This window comes from Barbatula barbatula, assembly GCF_947034865.1.
Source record: "Barbatula barbatula genome assembly, chromosome: 3".
Classification (NCBI taxonomy): Eukaryota; Metazoa; Chordata; class Actinopteri; order Cypriniformes; family Nemacheilidae; genus Barbatula; species Barbatula barbatula.
The window spans coordinates 21,024,726-21,038,396 of record NC_136764.1 but is presented as its reverse complement, the minus strand read 5'-3'; the positions used below and the strand labels follow the sequence as shown (position 1 = coordinate 21,038,396).

The 13,671-nt window shown below is 36.2% G+C and overlaps 2 protein-coding genes across 4 annotated transcripts in view; one reads left to right on the top strand and one right to left on the bottom strand.

The window, feature by feature from the left end:
• rbm33b (RNA binding motif protein 33b) overlaps nucleotides 1-1,426 on the bottom strand; it is a 24,226-nt gene extending 22,800 nt beyond the window's left edge. Inside the window, exons 1-2 of one of the 2 annotated variants that reach the window (XM_079451679.1) lie at nucleotides 1,006-1,426; nucleotides 651-699 (exon numbers count right to left, since the gene is read on the bottom strand). In XM_079451679.1, the coding sequence (XP_079307805.1) occupies nucleotides 651-699; nucleotides 1,006-1,013 (57 nt within the window). In that variant the 5' untranslated portion in view covers nucleotides 1,014-1,426. The remainder of the gene's footprint in view (nucleotides 1-650; nucleotides 700-1,005) is intronic. The other variant, XM_079451678.1, reaches the window with a different exon arrangement.
• On the top strand, nucleotides 1,262-13,671 carry cnpy1 (canopy FGF signaling regulator 1). 2 transcript variants are annotated; one of them, XM_079451681.1, is made up of 6 exons: nucleotides 1,262-1,424; nucleotides 3,945-4,053; nucleotides 8,087-8,202; nucleotides 11,283-11,492; nucleotides 12,186-12,282; nucleotides 13,206-13,670. In XM_079451681.1, exons 2-6 carry the CDS (start codon nucleotides 3,954-3,956, stop codon nucleotides 13,244-13,246), a joined length of 564 nt encoding a protein of 187 aa, XP_079307807.1. In that variant the 5' UTR covers nucleotides 1,262-1,424; nucleotides 3,945-3,953; the 3' UTR covers nucleotides 13,247-13,670. The 2 variants fall into 2 exon arrangements, with proteins under 2 accessions (XP_079307807.1, XP_079307806.1); XM_079451680.1 differs by lacking the exon at nucleotides 1,262-1,424 and adding an exon at nucleotides 2,453-2,730 and having other exon boundaries at nucleotides 13,206-13,671.

Sequence of the window (13,671 nt, the reverse complement as noted above, 5' to 3'; positions counted from 1 at the left end):
TGACACAGATGTCAGCATGTTTTGGTATCTTTGCCAAAAGAGACAACGTATTGACGAAACGCTCTCTGTAGAGCAGTTTGTCCGTTTAGGGCTACTGTAGAAACAACATGGTGAATTCCATGTAAGTAGACCCACGGTGTATGTAGAAAGAGACAGCTCATTCTAAGGTAATAAAAACATAACGCTTCATTGTGTAAGGTCTTTATACACCTCTGAAGACATAGTTGTGTATATTATATTGCATTTATATCCATATATCCTCCAAAAAAAACGACACATTGGACCTCAGCTGAAGTGAAAGTTCATTCTGTGGTTTTTCTCACTCAAATTCTGTCCGGTCCTCAAGAGACCTCAAACCGGCTTTCACAGTTAGAGCTATTTCTAGTAAATCCATTATCTGCAGAACACCTTTTATTTCTGCCGTAGGACACATTTAGCAAATAATAAACCATTAGCTTAAAAAAGGACAGCTGGCCCTGTGAAGAAACCACCTGTCACAAACCTGAGGCAGAATGTGACGCCATCACCTCAGATCAGTTATCTTAAAAGACATTTCAGCACACAGAACACGTCACATGCTCAAGATTCAACAATATAAATCCATTAAATATGTTAGCAGTGTGTTCTGGGTTTAGCACGCACATACTCACTTGTTTGACTGTTAGCCAGTCATCCACCATCATGTCTTCCTCTGAATCACTATGGAAAGAAAATGCATAAGTTTCCAGGCCATAATTTAGCAATATATAATACACAGATAAAAATAAACTGTCTTTCAACCACCAGCAGTCTTGATCAAACAGACTTACTGTACTGATGAAGTGCAATGTTAAACCACTGAAAAAATGAGATGTAAACCAGGAACCAACTTTACTCTTCCAAACATGGACAGTGTCTCACATTCTACTTTGATTTGTTTAAACCATTTTTGTATGACAAGAAACACATTTAAATGGAGATACAGGATATTTATTATACAACCAATAGCACGCAGGTCAGCATTACCTGTTCATATCTCGACGCTGCTTTCTGAAGGACCTTTCTCTGCCAGGCTTGTCATTATTCTCTGCGAACAGAGCTAAATGTTTATTTGTTTGTGTTTTAATGAACTGGATATAAGAACACGTGCACGAACGCTTGCAACTTTAACAATTTCTAGAGGTTTTGTACTGAACTGTTGCGGAGCCACTAACAACTACGTCGCATGCGTAATCACGACTGCACGTTTGTGACGCGCCGATGTCTCCGCTGCACATGCGCAGTAGACTTCTGGGCAGTTTCTCAATTCCAAGAACGCAAAGGACGGACTTGTGTTCTTGAGGAGACCGGTCTGGCGATGCAGCCTCGGAAGAACCAACTTGGATGGACGCGACGCAGTGACTTCAAGCGGATTCCGTAGGCGCGCAAGTTGAGAACACATCCGGGTACTTTCATGCGTTCTCTGTTTTGGATTATTGGAACGTTATTGATGACGTAGGGCGAGAACACGAGGACACAAGACCGCCAAAGAACGCACTTTGAGAAACTGCCCGGGAAAAATACTAAAAAGTCATTTAAAGTAAAGCAAGATTTTTTTATATAATAAACTAGTGCAGAGTACAATAATGCATAAATAAACAAAACGGAAAAAGACATCAAATGAAAAAGAAAAGAGCGACATTTCATGTTACAATATGATTGCTATCGTTGTGCATTAATGTAATAATTCAGTAATTTTTTTACCATGAGACTTCATCTCTTGAGTGTTTTCCATTATACAATACAAAGCCTATACGTTTGTAAAGATGTGCTGGGTAGGTTATTCCAAAACTGTTAAAACACCAAATATCTTTAAAAATAAACATCGCTGGATCCCAATAACAAGCCCCCCCCCCAAATTTTTTATTTATTTACTAAGAGTGTATTGCTGTTACTATTTTCAGTATCAGTCAGGCCTGAAATTCTGTAGCTTCTAAACATTGCAGCAAATTTCATAAATGTATTACATACAGATCACTTCTATTGCACGAGACTCTTCCACGGTTGACTTTATTTTCAAGAGTCACTAAGATTGCTAAAGTTCACTATTATTCGGCTCTATTTCAATGTTATTTGTAGACGCCCCAGCTAATAAACATGTACTATTTTTCATTATTTGCAGATTTTGGAACCAATCTGAAATATACGGGGCATTCAGACCGATGTTGAGCCGTGAATATATTTTCGTGAATATATAATTGTTATATTTCGCTTTTAATTATCAACTGCAAGAAATAATGTGTACATTTTTAACACGCACAGATTCATTTGAGTCACGCTATTCTAAAATTTGTATTTATTTATTTGGTTTCCCTGAAAGTTTACACTATATTCAAGCTTATATATGTATAATATTTATTCATTCATTTTAGTGGAACTATATTTGACGCTGGCTGGGAACTTCCGGGTTAGTGTGTCTAGGCACATCTCATTGGATAACAGGCAGAATTCTGTTATTTCATTGGATGCCGCGCCTGTCAGTTGTCAGTGTGGCCAGCAAGCCTGCTTGTCGTGGCAGCACGGCAGACCGGCACGTAGTTGCTTTCTGTATCCATAGAGGTTGTGTAAGTCATTTTCAGACCGATAGTAGGGAGTTTTTGTGTAAACTACCTGGTATCGAGCTACAAGTCTGATTCGTCGTGGTCATTGTAAGCAACGGAAACTTTAAAAGGTCCACTCCTCACCTCTTATTGTTCTCACGCATCGTCTCAGGTAAGACAAGTGAACACCTTCACGATGACTTACTTAATAAAAGTGAGATGAGAGTTTGGCCACAGAGTGTCAATCTTATAGTAAATATCTGAGCTTTCTTAGTTATTTATTGTAAGCGTCGCGATAATTAGTAGTTTACTTGTGTAAAGTTACAGGACTACAGGTGCAGCAGGTCTACTGTGATCTAGAAGTTTAACATACGGTAACGTTCCGAGCGTGATAGTGAGGGCTCATTTTACGTTGATATAAAATGCCAAAATATCTCCTAGCCATGTCGTTTTCTACCTGCGACAAAGTCTATGTGTTGTAACTGTCAGAATCATATGGCACAAAAGATAAAATTGCTCAACATGGTTCGTAGATGTATGGAAAAGTGAACACGTATAAAAGACATCAACTGGGGGCGCCAGTTCATTCAAAACTTTATTAACAGTCATTAAAGTTATCATAGAGATGAGCTGGATGTAAAGATTAAAGCCATGTCATACAAACATCAAATGCAAGGTCTAGGATTACAAAACCTCCCTTAAACGCAATGGTATAAATAGGACCCCAGAGATGTAGCGCAAAACTCTACCTGTTTGGGGTAATCACTATTCTATCTGTTACTAAAAGATAAGAGATGGAATAGTAACAAATACTTTCCAGGAACCTTTAACACCCCTCACATGAAATATACTTATGTTATGCCAGAGAATGGTATTTTCATGTCAACAATTTTTTAAACCACACTTTTGATCTATAGGATAAAAATGGCACTATAGTAGTCAATGGTGCCCCAACATTTTTGGTTTTCCACAGAATATCTTATTTTGTGGTCAACCGAACAAAAAATACAGTTTTGGAACATCCTGAGGGTGACTAAATGATGACATTTTCATTTTAGGACTATCCCCTTTAGGAATTGATCTTAATATTCCCTTTAAGTTTTATTCACCGTAAATATCATATTTCCTTCCCAAACCAAGTTTTTCGTGAACATGCAAAGTAGTTCGACATTGAACATTTCGTGTGTGCTACTAATTTGAATATATTTGTTTATTAGTTTAATGTTAATTTAAAAGATCTAACTGTTATTTATTCACTTTGTTTAAAGATACGACCTCAATAATGGGCTGTTGGTTACTTGTAGTATCTCTGAGAGTGTCTTATCAACTGGAATAACAAATATTACAGTATGATTATTTTCAGTCTTACATGCTTTGTACATACAGGAGACCACCATGTCACCATGGATAAAACAAGCCGGCCTTTTTCTTATGGCACTGTTTATTTTGCCCAAAACAACGGAGTCAAAGAAAGATGAAGTGCTCTACTGTTCAGGTGAGTGAAAGTGTTTGCAGCCTATACTGAGACAAAATGCTGACATTTCACTATGTGCTTACTTGGCATGCAAGTATCTCCTGAAAAGTAAAACTGCTCTGTTTGTTTTGAGCGACTAATTGAAAATCTATCTTGCTTGTGTCACCACCTTTTTCCCAACTTAAGTCTTGATGCATATTTATTTAGCAAATGATTTGCATGGCACGCTTGGTTTCACAACATGTATTTTATCAGAGGACATAACAAATGTTTAGGAGCTGTTTTTATATGGTTCTTCATATGTAAAAGATGGGGTAACATGCTATTTCATGCTTTCTGAATTCTTAACACTGTTAAAAGTGCTGGCTTCTCGTGATTACCATGGTCAACTTGTTAAAATCGAATTGGACGTATGACGTAGTATTTCTGTGCTCGATACACTCCCCCAGCACTCCAAAAGCAAAGCTTTTTAAAAGTCTGTTTCGTAACAGGGATCCTATTCCTTTTATTGGCCATTCTCCCAGAAAAGCAGGCCCAGGCGTCATCCACCAAGCGGTAAGTCAAACTGAGTCATATGTCTGTGTTTTGGTGGCAATCGGCGTGTACGTGCATAAGTTACACCACATGTCAATCAGGGTAGGCGGAACTACAGCACGAGCACACAATACATCATCGCATTCATAACTGTTGATTGACTATAAGTTCACGTGGTGTACCTTATGTGCGACATGCCGATTGCCGACAAAACACAGATATATGACTTAGGTTGACTTACCACGTGCTGTTCAAGTCCGGCATCTTTTAGTTCTTTCAACTCTAAATTCAGCGAGCGTTATATCTACCCGTTTATACAACATTAATCAAATGCAGTGAGCAAACAAACAAAGCTAATCTTCCGTCAGCCATTAGAAGCAGCATTGATGGGTGTGCTCTTATTCAGACTGGCTGGTCTCTCGCTCGCACCGGGGCGTTCTCTTTCGCTCGCTGGTTGACACGTTGGCGTGCTTTTCTGGGAGAATTGTCCAATAAGGGACTAAGAACCCTTGTTACGAAACGGGAATCCATGTTCGGAAAACTTTTCTGAAGAACCCTGGCGGAGTGAATCGAGGACAGAAATGACTAAATCATACGCTCAACTTGTTTTTTGACAGGTCAAGCTTGAGAAGCCAAGTTAGAGTGCCTGAAATAGCATGTTACCTCTGCTTTAAAATAAAAATGAGAGGTTGTGAATTGATAATATTATACTTCTAAATATTTTATTGTCTTTGTGTGATCTGACATTAAAATGATGCAGCTGCAATGTTTAGTGTGAAATTAAAATTCTTCATTTTATTTTAGCTTGTGTACCCATTTTTAAATATGTGTAAAATGGATAAAGAATAAAACATAATGTGCTAATGAACAGTCCAGCGTTAATAAATGCAAAACATTGCATGCTTTCCTGTCTAAAAGTACAGCTTGTGACATGTTATCACGTGTCTTATATCAGCAGCTCAACTGACGAGTTTAATTGGGATGGGTGGGGCTATATTGAGATATTGGTGCTTCCAATACCGGTTTAGTACTGTACAACAAAAGGTCATGGGCGCTTACATAAACTTCTTGAAAGTCTTACAAGTAAGTCATCTATTTATTCTTTATAACTTTTTTAGTTACTTTGAATTTTAATGTAAAAAGTATGACTGATTAGCCTTTACAAATTACTAGTAGGTCAAACTTCTTAAGACAGTGTTCGCTTAGCGATTGGACCGGAGGCCATTAATAAAGTGTATTTGCATCATGCTTTGAAATAGTTAATATAATTTTTTATAGGAAAGTATTCTCTGCCTCTAAACACAAGCAGAAATACAGATAATAACAAGTCAGATAGCACTTATTCAAACACGGTTAGTATTTAATTATATCTAAATATTTAACTTCACTAAATATCAGTCAAACTGACATGATGATGTTGTTTTGATGGGATTTCAAATGAATAACCCATTTTTTCATTAGATGTATCAGTTTTGGTATCAAGATTAGCAGTATTGCCTTGTACAGTGCTTCGTATGAGAATCACTCATTCTTATTTATGGGTCTCTCAGGCCCATATCTTTGTTTTAGATATCCCATGTCAGATGCATATTACGTTTTTCTTTACATGCATTTTCAAAAAGAAACATCATATATTGTACAGCATGATGAACTGGTAATGCACCATATTGCCTTTGCCTTCTACGTTTAGTTGTAGTTGAATAGGCTGTTTTTACAATCAGTCTTAGCTAGAGTAATCGGCATTGCCATTTTCGCATTTGCCAAAGTCAAGTATTTGCTTTTGCAGACCGCCTGGAATTGCTAGTAGCTGGTTGGTATTAAAAATGAAGAGGCTTCCATTTTAAAATGATTATTTATTTGCATGCACAGTATTGGATTTAAATATGTATTCTGATCAGAATTTTCCAACCCAAATATTTTACCTGTTAACATTTCTTTAAAAGGGAAGCATGCACAGTACATGTTGAATTGTTCAGAATCATAATCTACAAAAAGCAAGGCAAGCATCTATATGGTTAATAATTCTTATTAGATTGTTATTTTGTTCACGGTCGAATGCATACGCTGAATAATTCTAACAGTTTTAATATTGATTTCGCCTTGTGGACTACAGCTTGACATTTAAAAAGACAACCTTTAAAATGGATCCTGTTCTTTTTTAATAGACCGTTACCAAAATTTACCCTATATTTTGAAATGTACTGTTTTTTTATGTTATCTTTGAAAGTTGTGTGTATGCAACATTGAACTCGACTTATATGTCGAGAATCTCAGCTGCAAATTCAGTTTAACGTTTCTAAAGCAGTCTAAAAGATTTCCCAAATAATCTATGATGGGTAAATAGATTTATTTGAACGTTACTAATTGGTGATTAGCAGTTTTGCATGGTTTAGTAGATCAAAATGGTGATTATTTGCATGTTTATATTATTTTAGTTTTATAGCTTTAATTTAAATATAGTAGGCAAAGTTTGTTTTTTATTATTTTTTAAACTAAATGTTATTTTTGATATCAAGACGTTCATGCACATGTCTTTTCCATAATATTCCATATTTGTTTATTAACACAGTTTATTGAAAACTTTTATTAAAGTTTATTATTATAAACAAGATGCAGTCTAATAGCAAAAATCCATGTTTGACCAGCTGATGTTAAAATAAAAACAATGAAATCCATATAATAGTAAGAAAGTAAAAAATAGTCCAGGTCTGCAACACACCTTGCACGGTGCTATTTTGTTTGTTTATAAATTTAGATAACTATCTAGTGTACGACATATGTTGTGTGTTATATATTTTGTATGTGAATAATCAGTCGGTATAAGGTAATAAGCTACTTAAAATTTATTTATTTATTTATTGACTTAAATCATGAATGTGTTGAGTTCCGAAAAAGTTAAAGGTAAGCTTTTAATAGATTTTCAAAACAAATACAGATCATTTTTTTCACACAGATCATCATGTTTATAATTATGTTTACATTTTAAAGCCTTTTACAATGACAATTTAGTTGCTTTCTGATATTAAATGACAATACTTGCATAAAAATCCAAAATAAAACTTGCAAAACTAATGGTGAGCTCAATCCTTTTTAGTAAATCACGGGCTGAAAAGCTTGGCTCAGATAAAACCTTCTTTTAGCTCCGCCCAGGCTTGGCAGTTGCCATGGAAATCTAACAAGCATGACTAAGCACCAGAAAACTAAAGATTTTACCAGAAGCATAGCTAGCACTTTTCAAGAAAACCTGTTAAAATGTTCAATTTGTTGGCATCTGCATGCAGCAAAAAGGACAATCTTGATCATTTGAGGTTCATTTACTGCTGTACTTATTTCTGTTCTGAAGATGATAGCTTATGATAACACGCTGCAGTACTCAGGATCAACATTGATATTAGCGACCAGACCTTCACACTTCTGTCCTATAGTGTCAAGCCATTTTTAAACCTCCAGTTGTGTTTGTATTTGTATTGTATTTTTAGTCACGGGGTTCGCAATTTAATGTTTTCTTTTTCATTTCTAGCCTGCTTGGCAATCGCAGATGAACTGAACTATTCAATCAGTCAAACTGATCCAAAAAAGATGATTCATGTTGGTGGATTCAGACTCAAACCCGATGGAAGTCTTACTGATAAAAAGGTGTGTAGTTCAGTTACAGGTGCGTGTTATACAGTCTGTATCTTTACCTGTGCTTTTCTGCTTGGTTTTGTGATGTTTGAGAGGTCAACATGTTACAAACCTCTTGTTTCTTTCATTTAAAAAAAATAATATTCAGCTTTCGTCTCTTTTGTAGTTAACTGTTGAAAGATGTTAGTGACTCTTGATGAGGTCTTCTACTCTAAATGTGTTACGATATTTAACAGTTTGCTTAGATTTTATGTGTGTGTGTGTATTGTTTGCTTGTGAACCTTATTTAGCACTTTGATATTACCTGGTGATTTCAAGCTTGTACTGTTTGCTTGGGTAAAGGGAGTCATTTTCACAGTTTCCTTTTCAGCAGTGGTGTCAATGTGTAAAGGTCAGACCAAATGAACTCAAAGCCCTGACCCCTGGTATCCTGGGACCGTCATTAGGTGCCTGACTCCTCTATTGATTAGGGGTTAATCCCCTTTTGATTGTAACTGTTGCCTAATAACAAGTGTTTGTTCAGGTCTGACTTTTCCCCTCCTCTCTCAGCTCTTTTATCTGTGGGTAAAATATGTTTGTCAACCTTTCTGATGGGAAATGTACCGTCAGTATTACTTTGAGTTTTGTTGTCTGAAGCCTGAATATATACTGTTAAAAAGCAGATTCTTTTCATTCCTAACAAAACCTGTAAAAATCTGTTATGTCTTGCATCACTTCAGTTGAAACCGATGATTAATGAAGTACTTAATGTTTGTTTGATGCACACAGTACATCTGTTTTTTTTGTCATTTATCAGCTCATTGAGGTGAAGTCAGAGATGTATTTTTTTTAATGACACATTATGTTTTTAAAGACGCCTCAGGAAGCCATAACAAATCCTGCTTTTGACCAATATTAAATCAAGTACAGTTTAACCGAATGCAATGATAGCCTGTATTTAATCAGAACAGTGTAGAATCATGTAACCAAGTTCAGAGAGAGTGACAGCTGACACTATAGATGCCACAGTAAGTTATAAATACAAAGAGTGAAAAAACAACGGCACAAGCAGAGCCCTTGTGTTTGCGATATGTTGGTCAGTTTGTTTCTAGAAAAATTCGGTCATCATTTACTCACCCTCAAGTTGTTAGAAATCTGTAAAAATTACTTTGTTCTGTTGGACATAGAGAAAGATATTTGGATGAATGCTTGTATACAAACAGTTCTTGCTTTATACATTTCTTTGTTCTGTTGAAAACAAAAGAGGATATTTTGAAGAACGTAGGAAAGCATTTCTAGGGAACTTTTGACTACCATTTTCATCTATCCTACTACGATCTGTTTGGTTATAAGCATTCTTCCAAATATATTTTTATGTGTTCATTAGAACGAAGACATCTGTACAGACTTGGAACAACCCGAGGGTGAGTAAATTTATTTATGGGTGAACTGTCCCTTTAAAGCTCCCAAAGTCCTTTCCTGGTTTTTTTCTTAAGTGGATTGGTTTACCTTTCAAGAAGCTGCAGGTAAACGTTATGCAATGAACTCTGTACTGTCAGATCAGTCAGGTAACCTTGTTTCACAAACGTCTTTTCTGATTGGTCGATATAACAATTTACTTTCAGTTTTTATGTTTAGCATATTTTTTGACCGTTTTGGGAAAGTTAAGGGAGTTGAAATGAAATGCGCTGTGTCCCAAAATCACAATGATGCCTGGCTTTCCAATAGGAATTCAGTGAAGGATGGCATCCCTGAGAAGCCTTTTCTCTAGCTGGGCCGCCTAGACCCCCCCCCCCCCTTTATTCCTACAGAAATTCTTTATTGACAGCTTCTATTCAAACCCTTCAGACTGTTACGGGGAGGAATTAAATTCCCTACCATTTTCAGGATTGCATGATAAGGACTCGGCAGAGGATGCAGCCATCTTCTGTTTGATCCTAGGGGGAGATTTGATTGCTTTTGGACTTTTGTGCAAGATGGATCCTCTCCTGTTGTTTTCAGATGGCTAGTCGAAAGTACCTTGAAGTGTAATGAGTTGAATTTTCAACTTTAATTGGTGAAGATCTCAAATATGATATCAAAAATGCTTGGATTTCATTAAGTACGCAATGTTTCATGCCGATAGGGTTTATTTGTCCGGGAGAATAATATTTTGTTATTTTTCAATATCGTAGATAGTAAGGCAATTGGGTCCTTAGTTCACAGATTTTTTAAAGACCGTATTTTTTGATCATATGTTCTCTTATCTATTGCTCCATCCGACCACATTCGGCTTTTTAATTAAAAAGATGGGGGATGTGTGGCTAGGTTGCTGTCCTTCCATTGGACCTTTTATGTTATTTGTGACCAGATGGCAGTGAGCCACGGAAGCTTCTTTATGTCACCAAACCTCACGAGAGAGGAGGGGGTAGAGACGCCCTCATAATGTAATCGGTGAGACCGGAAGGGTCCATACTGTGTCTGAAAGGGGACAATGGGGTCAGGGATATATCTACATCGCAAGGCAAATCCAGCTCATCTGCAACCTGTCCTCTTTCCAATAACCCCCCCATTGCACCCCTGCCACCCCCATCACCAACCCCGCCACCTCTTTTGACCGGCCTGACAAGGAAAACTTCCTGCTTTGATCATTGGAGGGTGGAGGAGATGAGCTGCCCAAGAGAACCAAAGGATGGGACACCACTGTTTACCCTGCACTTGGCTGCTGTTGACAACTCCCCTCCCCACAGCTTACCCCCCGCTCTTCAGCTCTTTCACGCACTCTGGCCCCCCGTCACCCTTTCCCCTTTCTCCTTCCGGGGGAGGCCAGAGGGGCAGGAGCAGGTTGCACCTTGACCTGTCTAGACACCACAGTGTGTTTTTGTTCTGTTGCCAAGGCAAGGAGATCTACTTTTCCAACTTTGGAGATGCAGGTTAAATGTCAGCGTCGTGGCACAGGGGATGTTTTTAGATGGGAAAGGAAGAAAGAGGTCATCTTAGTGACCTCGCTGCCCTCCTATTTAGCAATGTTTTTTTTTTTAATTTAGGGGGAAAGGATTGCTTTTTGGGATAGGATTTGATAACTTTGTCTCGAAGTTATTCATTAAAAATGATTACGTTGTTTTTTTCGATAGGTTCCTCTTGTTAGGTCAGAGACTCACTTAACCGAACTGCTGGAAGGAGTTTGTAATAGCATGAGTGATTATGCTCTCTATGATGACCCGGTCTCCAAAGAAAAGAGCTACAAGAGATTTGCACCCAGAGAAAATGATGGCGGGAATTTTCCGGATTTTAAGAATTTTAAGTTTGATGGACCAGAGAGTTCCAGTCCTTTGAAGTTTGCTGTGAGTAGCACTTTTATGTGTTTCAATATTAAATGTGGGCAAAAATGGATGTTCTAATTGTTTATATTTATTCATTTTTTGAGCAATATAGGTTTGTTTGTACAGTATCGTCCAAGTATAACCATGTCATGATATTTTGTCTGGAAGTGTAAGACCATCGCATACGCAAATTATAAAATTGCAAATTGTAAAAAAGTATTTGAATTAACTGTATGTTTTCTAAAATCCTCTAAATTGCTATATGCTTGATTACAGAACTGCTGAAATTGCAAGAATCAATATACATGTTTTGTAACCAAGTATGATTTTTATCATTACAGTTGCAATAAGCTTTATCATCAAATTATTATTATAATAAGATTACAAAAATCTGAAAATACTTTCATTATATATTTACTGTACTGTACTGTAATCTAAAGCACATTTTCATCAGACTAGCTCTTTTCTCTTTCCTATAATTTTTACGTTTGTGTTTCTTATTTTATATGGTAACGGAATTTGTAGGCCAGAGTTAAATGGCTACATGGCATTTGCCAGTAAGTTGCTTCGTAAACTATCCAAGATGGCAGACCTCTCAACAGTACAGCACTAAAGATGGCTGCCTGTTACCTTTAAAATGTGTTTTCTCAGCTATTTTCTGTCAACCTGACATGCTCATAGGATGTTAACTATATATCAAAATATGAATTGCAGTGTGAAAGTATCGTGGAAGAGCTGGAAGATGATATTATCTCTCTCTATGCCGCTGAGTCAGACCATGTGGCCAAGACACTGTGCAGTGAAGTATCAGGTATTTATTTACCCATGCATATTATGTTCAACAAGCATGTTTATACTGGAAAATCACCCTGCTGTAGACTTAATTGATAAATCATCCATAATAAGATTTTACGAAAAACTTTTGTAACACTTATCTTCCTTTTAAATATCAATGGAGGTTTTACTGTATATTATTTTATGAAGCTCAACATCACAGTGTTTTTTTTTCAGTTTCTATTGCATGTAATATTCAATTTGCATACATTTTTATTACTATAACATTCACTGCAATCTTGTTACATCTGTGTTTCTTAATGCTGTGCAGTTTAGTATTAGGAGCTTAAAAATTGATAAGAAATTTAAATATAACATGTCTTAATAATGAAGCAAAATACCTATTGCAAGAATAAATATATATGATCTGGAGACATGACACATGAAGCTTTATAGTGTAACAGCTAGAATCTTAAGTGAATTTGCGTTTCATACTTAAGCATTGTTTATTATATCAGCTGCTGTAGGCAATCTTCAAGCCATTAATATTAGTGATTAACCAAAACATCTATTGTTTTTTCGAAAAAGATCGGGAACATAAAGAAAATGTTAAAATGCTTAATTTACATGAGCTAAACCATAATGATGAAAACATTAAATCCACATTATTATTCAGGTGTATTTCTATGGTAATGACATTTACAATAACACAAAAAAACTGATTTTTGAACCCTGGTAGGCAAGAAAGATAATGTCTTGTATTGTGTCTAGAGTAGGTCAGAAATAATTGTATAAGACACAACAACTTTTGAATATTTAGAAACGCAATAACCAATAAACCAAAAATACATTTAATGGGGTTGTAAATATATATTATTGTATGGTCTCAGTTGAAGTCTTTATTTTTTTTTAGGGCGTTTTTATAATTTTGGTATTTTTCTCTTTTCTTGTCATGTCCAGGTCACTGTAAGAGCTCTGTGTTCCAGCACAGTGAACTTTAGTTTCATATTCACATCTGATGGGAATCAACCAAACAACTTGGACCAAAAGATGGAGATTTCTTTCCTATATTCCTTTCATTTTTTTGGAATTGATTTAGAAGAATAAGGATATAATAAATTGGTGAGGGGTTTTCACTGCTGAGTAGTGGACGCACTCTTCTTTATTGTTTTTCATACTCCTTTTTATGCTGCCTTTTCAATTAGAAAAACTGTATTATCACTATGAACCTCTGAACATCGTCCAGCTTATTTTATACATTTACAGGAATTGCAGAACTACATTTAATGCACAATGTTCGTATTATTTGTAACCGATTTTGACAAATCAGTTTAATTCCAGAAAAAATTCTTAATAAAACCTCCATTTATTGAAAAACAGTGTGGCTTGTGATAAAAATGGTTAAATATATAAAATATGATGGTGA

Excerpts from the sequence above, each read along its gene's own strand:
- cnpy1 (XM_079451680.1), top strand. The coding sequence starts at position 3,954 with ATGTCACCATGGATAAAACAAGCCGGCCTTTTTCTTATGGCACTGTTT. Across the intron at positions 8,203-11,282 it reads GAAGTCTTACTGATAAAAAG|GTTCCTCTTGTTAGGTCAGA; the intron begins GTGTGTAGTTCA and ends TTTTTTCGATAG. Across the intron at positions 12,283-13,205 it reads ACTGTGCAGTGAAGTATCAG|GTCACTGTAAGAGCTCTGTG; the intron begins GTATTTATTTAC and ends TGTCATGTCCAG.